The sequence below is a fragment of the Capricornis sumatraensis genome, chromosome 2 (genome assembly GCF_032405125.1).
Source record: "Capricornis sumatraensis isolate serow.1 chromosome 2, serow.2, whole genome shotgun sequence".
NCBI lineage: Eukaryota > Metazoa > Chordata > Mammalia > Artiodactyla > Bovidae > Capricornis > Capricornis sumatraensis.
In genome coordinates, this window is record NC_091070.1 from 126,450,470 (window position 1) to 126,467,772 (window position 17,303).

General features: G+C 37.8%; 1 protein-coding gene across 1 annotated transcript in view; it reads left to right on the forward strand.

Annotated features, from left to right (window-relative positions):
- Positions 1-17,303, forward strand: part of SPAG17 (sperm associated antigen 17) — a 250,892-nt gene that overhangs the window by 156,896 nt on the left and 76,693 nt on the right. Inside the window, exons 25-28 of the mRNA XM_068966033.1 lie at positions 5,975-6,150; positions 10,431-10,548; positions 14,643-14,821; positions 15,521-15,680. Of these exons, the coding sequence (XP_068822134.1) occupies positions 5,975-6,150; positions 10,431-10,548; positions 14,643-14,821; positions 15,521-15,680 (633 nt within the window). The remainder of the gene's footprint in view (positions 1-5,974; positions 6,151-10,430; positions 10,549-14,642; positions 14,822-15,520; positions 15,681-17,303) is intronic.

Consider the following 17,303-nt stretch of genomic DNA (forward strand, 5'->3'; position numbering starts at 1 on the left):
TCTTCTTCAGATGACTGTGATGATGCAGAAAATTTAGAGGAAGCAGAGCCATCAATTTGAACACTTGAAAAAATGGCATTGACTTTTCAATAGGTGCAAGTGTTAAAGGATGTGATCCTCAAGTACAATCTTTTTTTGGACTGAAGCCTCTGTGTCACCCAAGGTATAACAGCATACCTACAACTACTGAAAAACTTGTTTGATGATACATAGAGAAGGAATAAACAGCTTCCTCTAACAATGATTCTAACTAAAGCATCTGCAGTTGTGAAGCCTAGACCTTCAACACTTGAAAATTCTCAGCCCTCAACCTCCAGAGATCCTGACATTAGTGTTACTGAGCCTCCTCCAAAGTGTCAGTCTGCAATTGGAACCCAATTATCTGGACTGAATACATCCTGACATCCTGTCATAAGGCTTAACTCAGCCTGATGCCTCACCACTTACCAACAGTGCCACACACCTCAACTCGCCACACTGGTACCATAGATACCATATAGTGATCATCATTGTCATCATCATCATCCAAGGGAATCAGGAGAGAAGAACCACGGCTATGGTGAATGTTAGCACTATGTTTGTGTATGTGTGTGAGAGAGAGAAAGAGAGAATGAATTAATATTTTCTCTATAGTTATATTTTCTATATAAACTTGTATTTTAAATAATATATGTTTTATTTTGTATTTTTTACATCATTAAATAAAAGCAATCTGTAACTGTTGAAAGAAAAGCTTGCCTTGTTGATGTGTACCATACAGTTAAGCCTATGATGGTTGCATAGTTGTGGCTATACTGAATATAAACATACTTTTTTTTCTTGTCATTTTTCTCTAAATGATACAATATAATAATTATGTACACAGCATTTACATTGTATTAAGTATTATAAGTAATCTGGAAATGATGTAAAGTATATGGGAAAATGTCCATGTGCTTAGTCACTCAGTCCTGTCCAACTCTTTGTGACCCCATGGACTATAGTCTGCCAGGCTCCTCTGTCCATGGGATTCTCCAGGCAAGAATACTGGAGTGAATTGCCATGCCTTCCCCCAGGGGACCTTCCCTACTCAGGGATAGAACCCAGGTCTCCCACCTGGCAGGCAGATTCTTTACTGTCTAAGCCATCAGAGAAGCCCAAAAGTTAGGAGTATTCTGGATGGGATGTAGCCCAGTAAGTTTTTATATTGCTATTAGCCCAAGAATACTAGAGTGGGTAGCCTATCCCTTCTCCAGGGGATCTTCCCAACCCATGAATCAAATCAGGATCCCCTGCATTGCAGGTGGATTCTTTACCAGCTGAGCTACCAGGAAAGCCCCAAAATGGCCTTAAACACTGCAAAATGTAGATGATTCTTTAACTAAGGGGAAAGAATATCAACACTTCAACAGCCTGTGCTCAGGCTTACAGGCAGAAGATTCCTTCACATACCAAGAGGATTGGGTATTGAAATGGACAGTGTGAAAGACCCCAGCCTCCTTCTCTTACACCTCTCTATGCAAATAAATACTATACCATTTTATATGGAATTTGAGCATCCATGGAATTTTGGCATCCATGAAGGTGTCCTGGAACCAACCCCTGTGGAGTTGAAGGATGACCATATAAAATACAGCTTGTATGAAATATTTAGTATCTAATGCCCTTCTAGGCTCCCACAGTGCTCTGTACTTTTGCTAACACAGGCTTAACACACAACATTGACTACCTGAGGCTCTCTTGATCTGAACTGCCATTTCATTACAAGTTCATGTTGTGTCTTTCATCACTGGTTACCCAATTCATGGTGCATAGTAATAGGTACTCAGTAAATATTTGCTGATTGAGTAAAAGGATGGAGATGAGAGGGAGGAGTTTCCAGCTGCCCCCAACTAGATACCATTCACTGCTGATGTTCACTATTTCCTATGAGTCAGGCATCTGGTTACATCTACTCAGAGAGCTCATTGTCTAATGGGAAGAAAAACCATAAATAGTGAGGTAACTGCATAAGTGCTAAAAATTATATATAAACCTAGTACTGGGGACAGCCAGAAAATACTTGAGAGAAAAGGCATAGTGCCTTGAGATGAGACTTTATAGCTGAGTAGGAACTATCAAGACAAAGCAACAAGGAAAGGAAATTCTGGACAGTAATAACCATTGGTATAAATATACAATTGTGTAAAAGCATGGCATCTTTATAGAAAGATGAGAAGTTGAGTGTGACTAGAGTGGAAATGGGTGAGCATTGTGTGTCCTTTAAGATTAGTGAACACTGAAGGTTTTTAAGTAAGAAAAGGAAAGTGAAATGAAAAGATTTTATTTTAGGAACATAATTATAGTGATAGTTTGGAAATACACTGAGGCAGTGGTATTAGGAAACTACTACCAAAAAAAGCAAGAGAATTAGAATTTGAATTAAGGTGGTAGGAATGGATATGAGAGGCATGATATGAAAGCAATATCTGAGGGCTCTGTAAATGGCTGGATGTATGGGTGAGTCAAAAAGAGAAAATGCAAATGATCTCAATGTCTAACTTGAGAAACAAAGTGCATGATTGATCATGACACTGATTGAGGTTGAGAACATAGGAAGGAGGGTTATCTGCTTGGAAGTATAGAGGTTTATTGTTTTTGAAATATCTCCAGTACCACAAGCAGAGGGGTGATAATCTAAAAGCAGTTGGATTACTCCAGTTCCATTCTTCTTTCTCAAGATTGCTTTCGCTACTCGAGGTTTTTTGTATTTCCATACAAACTGTGAAATTATTTGTTCTAGTTCTGTGAAAAATACTGTTGGTAGCTTGATAGGGATTGCATTGAATCTATAGATTGCTTTGGGTAGTATACTCATTTTCACTGTATTGATTCTTCTGATCCATGAACATGGTATATTTCTCCATCTATTAGTGTCCTCTTTGATTTCTTTCACCAATGTTTATAGTTTTCTATATATAGGTCTTTAGTTTCTTTAGGTAGATATATTCCTAAGTATTTTATTCTTTTCATTGCAATGGTGAATGGAATTGTTTCCTTAATTTCTCTTTCTATTTTCTCATTATTAGTGTATAGGAATGCAAGGGATTTCTGTGTATTGATTTTATATCCTGCAACTTTAATATGTTCATTGATTAGCTCTAGTAATTTTCTGGTGGAGTCTTTAGGGTTTTCTATGTAGAGGATCATGTCATCTGTAAACAGTGAGAGTTTTACTTCTTCTTTTCCAATTTGGATTCCTTTTATTTCTTTTTCTGCTCCGATTGCTGTGGCCAAAACTTCCAAAACTATGTTGAATAGTAGTGGTGAAAGTGGGCACCCTTGAGAAAGAAGAATGGAACTGGAGGAATCAACCTGCCTGACTTCAGGCTCTACTACAAAGCCACAGTCATCAAGACAGTATGGTACTGGCACAAAGATAGAAATATAGATCAATGGAACAAAATAGAAAGCCCAGAGAAAAACCCATGCACCTATGGACACCTTATCTTTGACAAAGGAGGCAAGAATATACAATGGATTAAAGACAATCTCTTTAACAAGTGATGCTGGGAAAACTGGTCAACCATTGGTAAAAGAATGAAACTAGAACACTTTCTAACACCATACACAAAAATAAACTCAAAATGGATTCAAGATCTAAACGTAAGACCAGAAACTATAAAACTCCTAGAGGAGAACATAGGCAAACACTCTCTGACATAAATCACAGCAGGATCCTCTATGACTCACCTCCCAGAATATTGGAAATAAAAGCAAAAATAAACAAATGGGACCTAATTAATTTCAAAAGCTTCTGCACAACGAAGGAAACTCTAAGCAAGGTTAAAAGACAGCCTTCGGAATGGGAGAAAATAATAGCAAATGAAGCAACTGACAAACGACTAATCTCAAAAATATACAAGCAACTTATGCAGCTCAATTCCAGAAAAATAAATGACCCAATCAAAAAATGGGCCAAAGAACTAAATAGACATTTCTCCAAAGAAGACATACAGATGGCTAACAAACACATGAAAAGATGCTCAACATCACTCATTATCAGAGAAATGCAAATCAAAACCACAATGAGGTATCATTTCATGCCAGTCAGAATGGCTGCTATCCAAAAGTCTACAAGCAATAAATGCTGGAGAGGGTGTGGAGAAAAGGGAACCTTCTTACAGTGTTGGTGGGAATGCAAACTAGTACAGCCACTATGGAGAACAGTGTGGAGATTCCTTAAAAAACTGGAAATAGAACTGCCTTATGACCCAGCAATTCCACTGCTGGGCATACACACCAAGGAAACCAGAATTGAAAGAGACACATGTACCCCAATGTTTATCACAGCACTGTTTATAATAGCCAGGACATGGAAGCACCCTAGATGTCCATCAGCAGATGAATGGATAAGAAAGCTGTGGTACATATAAACAATGGAGTATTACTCAGCCATTAGAAAAAATACATTTGAATCAGTTCTAATGAGGTGGATGAAACTGGAGCCTATTATACAGGGTGAAGTAAGCCAGAAAGAGAAACACCAATACCATATACTAACGCATATATATGGAATTTAGAAAGATGGTAATGATAACCCTGTATGCGAGACAGCAAAAGAGACACAGATGTATAGAACAGTCTTTTGGACTCTGTGGGAGAGGGAGAGGGTGGAATGATTTAGGAGATTGGCATTGAAATGTATAATATCATATATGAAACAAATCACCAGTCCAGGTTCGATGCATGATACTGGATGCTTGGGGCTGGTGCCCTGGGATGACCCAGAGGGATGGTATGAGGAGGGAGGAGGGAGGGGAGTTCAGGATGGGGAACACATGTATACCTGTGGAGGATTCATGTTGATGTGTAGCAAAACCAATACAATATTGTACAGTAACTAACCTCCAATTAAAATAAATTTTTATTAGAAAAAAATAAGAAAAGCAGTTGGAAGTACAGATCTGGAGCTGAGAGGAAATCTCATTCCTAGATATGTAAATTTGGAGGCATTAGCATGTAGATGACAGCTGGAGCCCCAGTAGTGAACAAGATACTCAGATCTAATATAGAAAATAAAGATTGTCAGCCCTGACTGTGTATCACCATCACATGTGGTGTTTCACAACTGTAAATGCCTGGGCCTCCTCCCCAGATAGTCTAACTCAGTAGGTCAAGGTGGGAGTCTGAGAATTTTTTTTTTTAATTCTGTGAATAATTATTATGGGCAACCACGGTTGAGAATATCTGTAATGAGAAGAGGAGTGAAAGCCTGGGCCTACCAACTTTCAACAACAGGAAGAGTTAGTAAAGGAGACCAAGACGAAATGACCAGAAAGGTAAGACGAAATCCAGGTGGGGGAGTTACTCTGGAACCCAGGAAACACAACTCAAGATGCAAGGGATGCTCAGGAATTTCTGACATAATTCCTCTATGGACTGCCTCTCCTTTTACAGTTCTGCATTAAAATCCAGAATAAAATCAGTCTTCAGCAAGAAAAATTCTTTTATCATCTCAGCTAGAAATAATCTTTTCTAAATTTCCTTGTTTGTATCCCTTCTTATGTTCCTATTTAATATGTCTTTGTCTTGAAGTTATTTGAGAGCAGATCTTATTTAGACTATTTTATCTTCCTAAGGTCTTTTTTCCCTTTATTGTTCACTGCTCCACACATTTACATATAAGAGTCTATCAATAAATATTTCTCAAATAAATGAAGAGATGGTTACTGCCCTATCATTAGGAGTTTACAGTCTAGATGGGGATGGAAGAACATGTGAAATAATGACTCAACCAGATGTATCAAAGTATTAAGCACCTCAAATTTTTAAACTACAATTTTGATCTTCAAATCAACTACATTACCCCCTGAAACCTATACAACTGATAAATGCTACTAGCAAGGTAAAAATTGTCAAATTGTATAAGTTTTTGAGATGTAAATTTTATTTAACAAACATATCAAATATAAATGTCTAATTTACTTGTTTTTTCCTCTTTCTCTTATTATAGAGGATAAGGATCCTAACTTGGAATCTATGTTGAATATCCCATCAGTACATACTCCAACAGTAATTCCTGTTACAGTGAGTATTCCTCAAGGCAAAGGAAAAGGGAAAACAAAAGGCAAAGAAAAACCCAAAGAATCTCTTAAAGAAGAGGAGCACCCAAAAGAAGAAGAGAAAAAGGTAAGTGGACCTTGCCATGGATTCCCAGATTCTGCTTCTGACTCAATGTTAACTTTTTTAAGATCATGGTTTATGCCAACAGTGTTATTACAGTGCATATATTTCACTGTTCAGATTAACTAACACTCCTTGTACTTTCTATTTTAAATGGACAAAAGAGGCCTGCACACAGGAGTTGAATTCCCACACTGGGAGACATGTTGTCAGTCATCTACAAACTGTCTCAGGTTACTCATTCCAAACTTAGAATAACTAATTCAACCATTTCCCCACGTTGGATCTTGGATGTTCTTTGCTTTGGGATTATAAAGTTCCTACCATTTCTTATTTTTAATACTTCATTTAATTCCATTGAGATAAACAACAATTGGAAGAGGAGGATCTTTAACTAAATAGTGGAAACACTTCTATTTGGTAGATTTGGACTTAGATATTGATGAGCTTGGGCTTACCAGGTGGCGCTGGTGGTAAAGAACATGGCTGCCAATGCAGGAGGTCAAGAGACATGGGATCGATCCCTGGGTCGGGAAGATCCTCTGGAGGAGGGAATGGCAACCCACTCCAGTGTTCTTGCCTGGAAAATTCCATGGACAGAGGACCCTGGCGGGCTATAGTCCATGGGTCCACAAAGAGCTGGACATGACTGAGCAACCGGGCAATTGATGTGCTTGGAATTCAGCAAGACTAAAGGACAATCCACTTCAAGTTAAAGAGTGGTCTGCCCTCTACCTGCAAACAGGCATGTGGGCACATATACACTTATACTCATAAGTTCTTTGACCCTAAATATTTCCTAATAGCAGTATATAGATCGAAAGAGTTTCTAAATGAAGAACAAGAAGGAAACTGCTGATCAAATCTTGACTCTTTTGGTTTTACTGGTACAGTTGTACAGTTTTTACAATGTACAGATTCTCAACTTTAAATTAAAAAAAAATAGGTGCTAAAAAGTGATTAGGGCCCTGTAATTTTTAGCCTGGCCTTTTGAAAATTCTAGGGTTTGCTCAGTCAAGGAGGTAAATAGTTTATATGCTAACAACTATGAAAGGTTAGGAAAGTAAAGAGGACTCAAAGAAATAGAAAAATATCCCATGCTCTTGGATTGGAAGAATTACTATTGGTAAAATGGCCATACTACCTAAAGCAATCCAAGATTTAATGTGATTCCTATGAAATTACCCATGACCTTTCTCACAGAACTAGAACAAATAATCCTAAAATCCTAAAATTTTATCCTAAAGCTATAAAAGACCCAGAATTGCCAAACCAACCCTGAAGAAAAAGAACAAAGCAGGAGGCATAATCCTCCCAGACTTCAGACAATACTACAAAGCTACAGTGATCAAAACAGGATACAGGATAGTACTGGCACAAAACAGACATATGGATCAGTGAAACAGAATAGAGAGCCCAGAAATAAGCTCACACACCTGTGGTCAATTCATCTTTGACAAAGGAGGCCAGAATATACAGTGGGAAAATGACAGTCTCTTCAACAAGTGATGCTGAGAGAGTTGGACAGCCACATGTAAATCAATGAAGTTAGAACACACATTATCACCATACAGAAAAATAAACTAAAAATGGCTTAAAGACTTAAACATAAAACATGATACCATAAAACTCTTAGAAGTAAACATAGGCAAAACATTTCTCTGATGTAAATCATATCAGTGTTTTCTTAGGTCAGTCTCCTGGGACAATAGAAATAAAAAATGGAAGTAAATAGGACCTGGTCAAACTTAAAAGCTTTTTCACAGCAAAGGAAACCATAAACAAAATGAAAAGACTACTTAGAGAAAATATTTGCAAGTGATGCAACTGACAAGGGCTTAATTTCCAAAACACACAAAGAGCTCCTATAGCTCGACAAGAAAAAGCAAGCAACCTAATTGGAAAATGGGCAGAAGACCTAAAGAGACATTTCTCCAAAGAAGAAATACAGATGGCCAATAGGCACATGAAAAGACAGTCAGCATCACTAATTATTAGTGAAATGCAAATCAAAACTACAATGAGGTTACCACCTCACAGTAGTCAGAACAGCCATCAAAAAAAAATGTCTATAAATAACAAATACTGAAGAGGGTGTGTATAAAAGGGAACCCTCTACACTATTGGTGGGAATGTAAATTAGTGCAGTCACTATGGAGAACACTGTGGAGGTTTCTCAAAAAACTAAAACTAGAACTACCATATGATCCAACAATCCCTCCTGGGCATATATCCAGACAAAACTATAATTCAAAAACACAGTCACTCCTGTGTTTATAGCAGCACTATTCACAATAGCTAAGACTTGGAAACAATCTAAATGTATGTTGACAGATGAATGAATAAAGAAGGTGTGTGTGTGTGTGTGTGTGTGTGTGTGTGTGTGTGTGTGTGTAGTGAATATTACTATACTACTATATATATCACATCTACATATGTATATATTTATATATATGAAAGTGAAAGTGATGTTGCTCAGTCGTGTCTAACTCTTTGCAATTCCATGGACTGTAGCCTACCAGGCTCCTCCATCCATGGAATTTTCCAGGCAAGAGTACTGGAGTGGGTTGCCATGCCCTCCTCCAGGGGATCTTCCTGACCCAGGTATTGAACCCGGGTCTCCTGCATTGCAGGCAGATGCTTTACCATCTGAGCCACCATATATATATCTACAGTGAAATAATACTCAGCCAAAACAAACAAACAAACAAAATAATGCCATTTGCAGCAATGTGAATGCAGCTAAGGATTATCATGGTTAAGTGAAGTCAGAAAGAGAAAGACAAATATCATATGATATCACTTATATGTGGAATCTAAAATATGATGCAAATGAACCTATGTATGAAACAGAAATTGAATCAGGAATATTGAGAATAAACTGGTGGTTGCCAGGGGAGAGTGGGTGGGAGAGGGTTGGATTGGGAGTTTGGAATTAGCAGATGCAAACTAGTATATCTAGAATGGGTAAATAACAAGGTCCTACTGTGTAGCACAGGGAACTATATTCAATATACTGTGATATACCATAATAGAAAAGAATGTGAGAAAAGAATATATATGTGTGTAACTCAGTCACTTTGCTATATAACATAATATTATAACATAACATGATAACGCAGCTGTAAGTCAATAAAAAATGAATAAATAAAAGTTTAAAATTATGGGGTTTGAATGTTACTGAGCCTCTATACCATATTTACACAGCTTTACTGGATGAGTTTTCTCAAGCTCAGACATTTGCTCCTTGTTAAGTGAAAATGTTGAAGTGTTGAAAATATTCATCAACTTACCTGAAAGCAATTTGGTGGCCAACCATTTTTTTTTTAATTGACTATAATGAAGGAATAGGGGATAATGGTTCTGAATGTAATAACAGATTTGTCATGGCGTGTTTGTGTCTTTGAGCAATACTGTTCATTTTACAGAAGTTCATTAGCTTTTTCCTCTTAATTATGCTGTGTTTGTTATTAACTGATTTTTAGTTGACAATTCAGATTTTATTCTCTGTTAGTAACAAAGGCAGAACCACCTAAATGATCAGTAATAGAAGACCACAGAGAATAAATTAAAGATTCAGTACTGGGGGATCAGTTGGAATGATTTCAGTGGTGAGCCACTAAGAAAGTCAATTGGAAAAACTGAAATGATTATTGTTGGAGATAACAAATAACTTTTATCCTAAAGTACACATAACCAAACAAGGGATTCAGGCACAGTTAGCATAAAATCATTTACAATTTGTTAAGTAGACACACCCAAGCCCTCATTAAAACTTATAATCCTTTTTATTGTCTTTATTTTCTTTTACTGTTTTTACTTACTACAAAAGCAATGCATGCTCACTAGAGGGGGAAAAAAAAGATGTATATCCTAATAGCATAATGTCTCTAGCATCCAAACTGTGAGAATCAAACAGAAGGTGCTGGGGATCTTGGTCAGCCCTTACACCTATATGAGGCATCTTTCAAGGGCCTAGTTCAAGTCCCAACTTCTTTATCATCCTTTCCTAATCAGTCTTATTAACTTTGACATCTCCCTTTTCTGAGGAAAGATGCCAACCATTTGGTAGTATTATTTAGCTGTTTCACATGTCTGTGTATTATGCTACAAGTAAAATATTAGTTGCACAGTAGAGAGACATCCTTATTAGGCTCCATTGCAGGGCCCTATAGTCCTGTGAAAGTCATATTCTAAGTATTCAGCAAGTCCTTGTTTAGTCATAATAAATCAGTAACTCATTTAGAAAATGATAGGAAATTATTCACATGTTGAATGATTTACAGGAAGTAGAAGAACCAGAGCCTGTTTTACAAGAGAGTCCTCATGTTCCCATCTTTCAAAACCTGAATGTGTCTTGCCCCAATGGGCTCCAAGTGACCTTCACTGGACAAGAGTCCCCAGGTGAGTGCTGGCCAGGGGAATGCGGAGGCAAGGGAGGAGGGAAGTTACGTAGAAAACACTTGAATCACCATTGCAATTGTGTGCTTTCCTACCAGTTAGATACGTTTGTTGATAATGAATAATGGGCTAATAGTAACCACCATTTTTGAGCACTTACTCTGGGCCAGACACTAAGTGCTTAACATACATGACAAAATACAACTACTGTACTCTAAGTCCTACTAATTTCATTTCACGAAATAAATTGAGACATCAGAAGATTCAGTATCTTTCCCCATGTCACTCAATTCCTAAGTGGCAGAGATAAAATGCCATTCTTGGTCCAGTGCTGGCAAAGCTAATGCTCTTAATAACTACAATGTGTCTCTGTGTTCTTGCCTCTACAAAGGGCTCCATGTACAGAACTTTGCTGGTCTAATCAAAGCAAAGGACAGTGAGCACAGAGTTGATAGAGATAAGTGCAGGTTAAATGGATGAAGAAAACCAGTCTTGTTTCCAGGTAGCAGCATATACTTTTAGAGGGTGTGTGCATGCTAAGTTGCTTCAGTCATGTCCGACCCCTTGCAACCCCATGGACTGTGGCCCACCAAGCTTCTCTGTCCATGGGATTCTCCAGGCAAGAACACTGGAGTGGGTTTCTGTACCCTCCTCCAGGGGTTCTTCCCAACCCAGGGATCAATCCTGTGTCTCTTACATCTCCTGCATTGGCAGGTGGGTTCTTTACCACTAGTGCCACCTGGGAAGCCCATACTGTTACAGAGTTTATGGCACCTTATTAAGATGAACAAGTACAATAGGACTTCTTTAACTAATCCAATGCAGAGAGGACATCCATAGTGGTGATTTGACTTGAATATCATTTAAATGGAGACCCACTATTGAAGTAGAATTAGAAGAGGCAACAAAGCAAGGGATTCGGGTTCTAATTAATTGTATAGCCCTTATAAGAGCTTACCGCCTCAGGGCCATAGTTCCCCACTTGATAAATGTTACGTTGTATCAGTGAATCACATTTTTTTCACAACCAAATACCCTCTTTATTATAATTCATGTGTGTGTGTGTGTGTGTGTGTGTGTGTGTGCATGCACTCAGTCACCCGGTCAAGTCCAACTCTTTGCATCCCCATGAACTGTAGCCCACCAGGCTCCTCTGTCCATGGGATTCTCCAGGTAAGAATTCTGGAGCGGGTTGCCATTTTCTACTGTAGGAGATCTTTCCAACCTAGGGATCAAACTCGTGCCTCCTGCATTGGCATGAGGATTCTTCACCATTGAACCACTTGGGAAGCCCCTCCTGTAATTCCCTTATGTATCCCATATTTGGAAAAGTGTATCCATCAAAGATAAAGAGTATGCTAATTGAAAAGCAATTCAGTGGTATATTCACTTGCCAGCCAAATGAGCAGAAACGATATGTAGCTATTATGTCTCAGTTTTACTTTTATATTAGGCTTTCTGAATTATTAAACATAGACTCTGGACCTTTGTTTCTATTTCTGAGAATTCCTAGTGGTCCAAGTTTTCCATGATGGGATCAGTTGTGTGTGTTACTAAGACTGAAGGCCCTGGAGGGTCTTCCAAAGTCAAACATGCTATGAATGTGCTGAGAGGGATATTATTTTCAAGTTCAGAGACATAATTGTTTGCTGCTTGTTTTCTTGATTCTATTATCAAACCACAGCTTAATACTTGTTTTACCTGTCTTTTCTGTTAGTTTCATTTCCTAGTCTGATGTTTTCATCTTTGTGTTTGAGTGGACAGTGTAATTAATAATAACTCTGCCTGGAACACATAATCTTTCTAAAATGTTCCATGTATTGTGTGCTAAGTCACTTCAGTAGTGTCTGACTCTTTGTTACCCTATGGACTGTAGCCCTCCAGGTTCCTCTGTCCATAGAATTCCCCAAGCAAGAATTCTAGGTGGGTGGCCATGCCCTCCACTAGGGGATCTTCCAGGCCCAGGGACTGAACCCACATCTCTTGCATCTCCTGCATTGGCAAGCAGGTTCTTTACCACTAGTGACACCTGGGAAGCCCATGTATTATGTATATTCCAATTCAAGTCTGGACATGATGACAACATAAACATCAAAGTAGCACTGTCTTCATAGGATCAGCCTAGGGCAAGGGAAAGAAGGTGACATACTGTAAGAAAAAAGAACCTAGAAACTTTAGTACTTTCCAGGGTGACCCTGAACAAGTTACCACCCGCCACCCTGAATTTCTTCATTTATAAAATAACATTATCTACTAAACAGGATTGTTATAAACATTAAATGATAAAATACTCTCTAATCTGGAGACTATTACTGCGGTGTTAGGTTGTTATTTGTTTGATTTTAGTCATGGTATCAGTGGTTGTTTTTGCAGTATAAGGGAAAGGCTGAGCACAGAGACTTTCTTTCAAATCTTAGCTCTTACTAGCTGTGTGACCTTAAAGAAGTTACCCTCCATTAATTCATCTGAAAACTGGAAAATAAAAGTGTCTACCTTAAAGGGTTGTTGAGGTAGGCTGAGCAAAATACATATACAAAACATTTAAAATGTAGAAATATATCAACAGATGTTATTTTTGTATTATTCCTTCTTTGACCTGAAGGGTACCATGAAAGTTGCTCCTTCAAAAATATTTTCCCACTAGCTCTATATAGTCCTTGAAATGCCATCATTTCGTATTAGTAAAGCACTTTATTTTTCCTCCAGAACCAGTAGCATTTTATTTTAACTTTTAATACGGAAAAATATAATAGGTAATATAACATACTCATGTGACAGCCAGACAAAATAAAGATTGTTTTCTGTGATACTTTAATCAAAATATTTTTAAAAATTAGATAGTTGTAACTGCAAATTTCCCACTATGTTCTATTCCTTTTCTTTCTCCTATAGTAAACAAGATGTAGATTTTTGTGCAAGTAAGTTTGTACAAATATGCTATATGTATGCCTTTATAATAACAAATAATGTGAGTAATGCAAAATTTACACAAATTATATTGTAAATATTTTTCTACAAATAGCCTTTTTATTCAATCTCTATTTTGGATATCCAAGATGATACACATGTATCAAATAGATTTATTTAAAAATGTAGATAACCTGTAATCAAATGAAGAGACTGTGATTTTTTAATGTACTCCATCACTGATAGACATTGGATTTCATGTTAGTAAATAACTTTTTAAATGGAGAAGAGGAAATTATTCAATTAGCAAAACCTGAGTAGGTGCTGTATGCCAGAAATTCTCAATAGTACTTTCCTTTGGAGGAATTGATTAGGTGCTTTTCTCCTTGATTGCCAGTTAAGAGTAGAACCATGAGAAAAATCTGGACTTGGTTAGAGATGAGAGGATTGTGTTAACTTTGAAAGATGGTAAGTGATTTAAAAAGAATGGGCCTGAATGAATGACTTCTCCTAGTGCTCCAAGCGACTGGGGAACTGCCAGGGAGCATTGTGCATCCCTGGAAGAGGGAGAAAAGAAGAGGATGAGAGGAAAATACCAAGAGGAGAAAAAGGCAATATCTAAGATAGCATAACTGCTCCTTTCCTAATTTTGTCCTGACATTTCCTGAACATCAGTAGAGAGAATGGCTAATACATGAAGAAAATGCCTATTAAGTAAATGGCCTTCTTTACTATATATGACAGTAAGAAAGGCAGCGAAAAGGGTCTTTTCTGGTGGTCCACTCGCTAAGAATCTGCCTGCCAGTGCAGAGGACACAGGTTCTATCCCTGGTCTGAGAAAACCAGGATGCCATGGAGCAACTAACCCTGTGCATCACACTACTGAGCCTGCACACCTAGAGCCTGCGGTCTGCAACAAGAGAGACTACCACACTAAGAAGCCCACGGACCTCAACTAGAGAAAGCCAATGCAACAAAGAAGGCCCAGCACGGCCATAAGAAAATAATTTTTTTTAAGGCAGCAAATAACCCATATTTGGGCCATCTGTCATGACCTGAAAACTGTCCTAGTGTCCAGATAGAACCAAAATAATGAAAAAAATTAAGATGAAATTCCAGCCGAACAGCATTGCCCAGTTCACAGTAAGCCTTTTTTTTTTTTTTTTTTAACCTCTCTCTCTTTTTTTAAGATCAATGTATTGGAGATGAGGAACCCACTTGGGATATCATGGTCCGACAGAACTACCCCCAGAAGGTGAAGCACTATGAGTTCTACAAAATGGTGATGCCACCGCTGGAGCAGGAAGCATCGAGAGTTATCACCAGCCAAGGGACTGTTGTCAAATACATGCTGGATGGATCCACACAGGTAAAGGAATATATTAAATTACTCTTTCCTGCTGCAAAGTAAAATACAAACAAGCTGGAGGTGGGTAATAGTGCTATGACAGGGAAGAGAAACAACTCATTTGAAAAATGAATAATGCTTTAAAAATGACAAAGAATGTTATCATTGGAAGAAAAACACTACCTTAGATGTTATACCTACTAGACAGATATTGACAGAAACTAAGCATCTGAATGTGATGAAGTTTTAAATGTAGTCATTAAAAAAATTGAAATAGACTGAATCATTTCCCAATTACAGAGAGGAAGGGTGAAGAATGGAAAATCGTAAAACAAGTCAAACTGACAAAATAGATGAAATGAAAATAAACAAAACAGAAAAACTCATGTACACCCATGGTGGATTTATGTCAATGTATGGCAAAACCAATACAGTATTGTAAAGTAAAATAAAGTAAAAATAAAAATTTTTAAAAATAATAATAAATTTTAAAAAATGGAAAAAAAAAACAAAATAATATCATCATTTTGTATTATAGTGTTACTGGCTCTGTGGTCTGTGAGCTCCAGATCTCTAAATCATAACATGCTTTATACTACCGGATCTGCAAGTCAGCAAGTTGCACTTCATTATTTTTAACCTATTGCAGTTTGACACACAGTGTTGTTAACCAGTTTCTTCCTCGTCTCTTAGAACGCTCCCCTTTGGCTTTTTCTTCAGATTCTCTTTGCAGATGGGACTGTGAGCAGTAGTCCCGATTCAGGTCCTGTCAGTCTTCCTACTGACGTGCCGGCCAGTGCTCACAGTGCTGACTTGATGGACACAATTTCTCAGCAGAAATCAGAAACAGCACCATCGGAGACTGTCATCACAAAGCAAGGTAGTAACTGAAGCCTCTCAATTTATAATGGATTTAATCAATCCAAGAGCTTAGTAAATGCTCAGTATTATCATTACTATTATTATGCCTATCTTTTTGTTGAATAAATGCAAATTTCAACGGGAATCACAGCTCTACACATTCCTTGATCACTTTGATCTTTCTGTAATAAATAGCATTTTGCTCTATCATTATGTACTCTGAAATGGTGGTGGTGGTCATTTAGTCACTAAGTCATGTCCAACTCTTGCAACCCCAGGACTGTAACCTGCCAGTCTTCTCTGTCCATGAAATTTTCCAGGCAAGAGTACTGGAATGAGTTGCCATTTCCTTCTCCAGGGGATCTTCGCGACCTAGGGCTTGAACCTGAGTCTCCTGCACTGGAGGCAGATTTTTACCAACTGAGCCACCAGGGACAACGTTAGCTCTAACACCTGGGCTACTGTTTTAGGGTTAGATGAACAATCAGTGATATCAAGGTTCTGGGTAGGCTTCTCTGTCCTCTTTTCCTCAGAATAGCAAGAAGACCACATCAGCTCCAGGTGTGAGGTCCTCGTGTCGCAACTTCCAAAGCAGAAAGGAAAGAGAGTGAAGAATGCCTATAATGTGTATAACTGAGTGACTGTGCTGTATGACAGAGATTGGCACAACATTGAAAATCAATTATACTTCAATTACAAAAGTAAATTTTAAAATGAAACGAAAGAGGGTGAACATAAGAGTTTTCACGTGTCCTTTTTTCCTCTTTCTTTTTTACTTTTTAAATTATGAAAGTATGATAACACATTTACAGGAAACTTGAAAAATACAGAACAAATTTACATACAGTTCCACTATATATTGCAATTATTTTTAAGTAGATAAATTAAGATTTTTAGTATAATTTGTCTCCCACTATTGTGTGAAAATTGTTTAAATCTTGATTATGTTGAATTGATTCATGGTGCTTTTCAGATCTACCAAATCCTTCTACTTTTCTGTATATTCATTCTATTAATTTCTGAGAGTTTGATGCTGAAACGTCACATGTCTTTCTTTATCAGGGAGAAAAATACCTCCAGAGTCCACCAGCAACCCCCTCCCCACCCAGGTCTCCTCTTATACCTCACTGACTAGACCTGGATGGGGACCTAGGCTGGGGACACAGCATCCGACAGTTTTGACTTTTCTCTCAGGAGATGAGCACTGCTAGTAGGGAGAAAGGAAGGTGGAGAAGACTTGGGTAAGCAGTCAACAGTGTCTGTCATGATCTGAATTACTTGCTCTCCTCGGAGACAATTGCAGTTTATACCCCTACCTCCAGCACAGTATGAAGATGTCTACTTCCTCATACCTTAGCCAGTGCTATGGTCAGTCTTCTCATCTTGCTCAGTTTGAAGGGTAATCAATGCATCTTATTATATTATTTTGCCTTTCTTTGATTACTGGTGAGATTAAACATTTAAAGATGCTTATTGCTTTTTTTTTTCCTTTGTGTGAATTTTCTATTCACATCTTTCCTTGGTTTACTGTTGAGATGCTCATCATTTTCATTTTAAGAAATCTTTATATATAGGAGATGTGTGCTTAATTCTGGCTATTTTAAAATATTAAATTAGCAAATCCTCACAACGGCTCCATGAG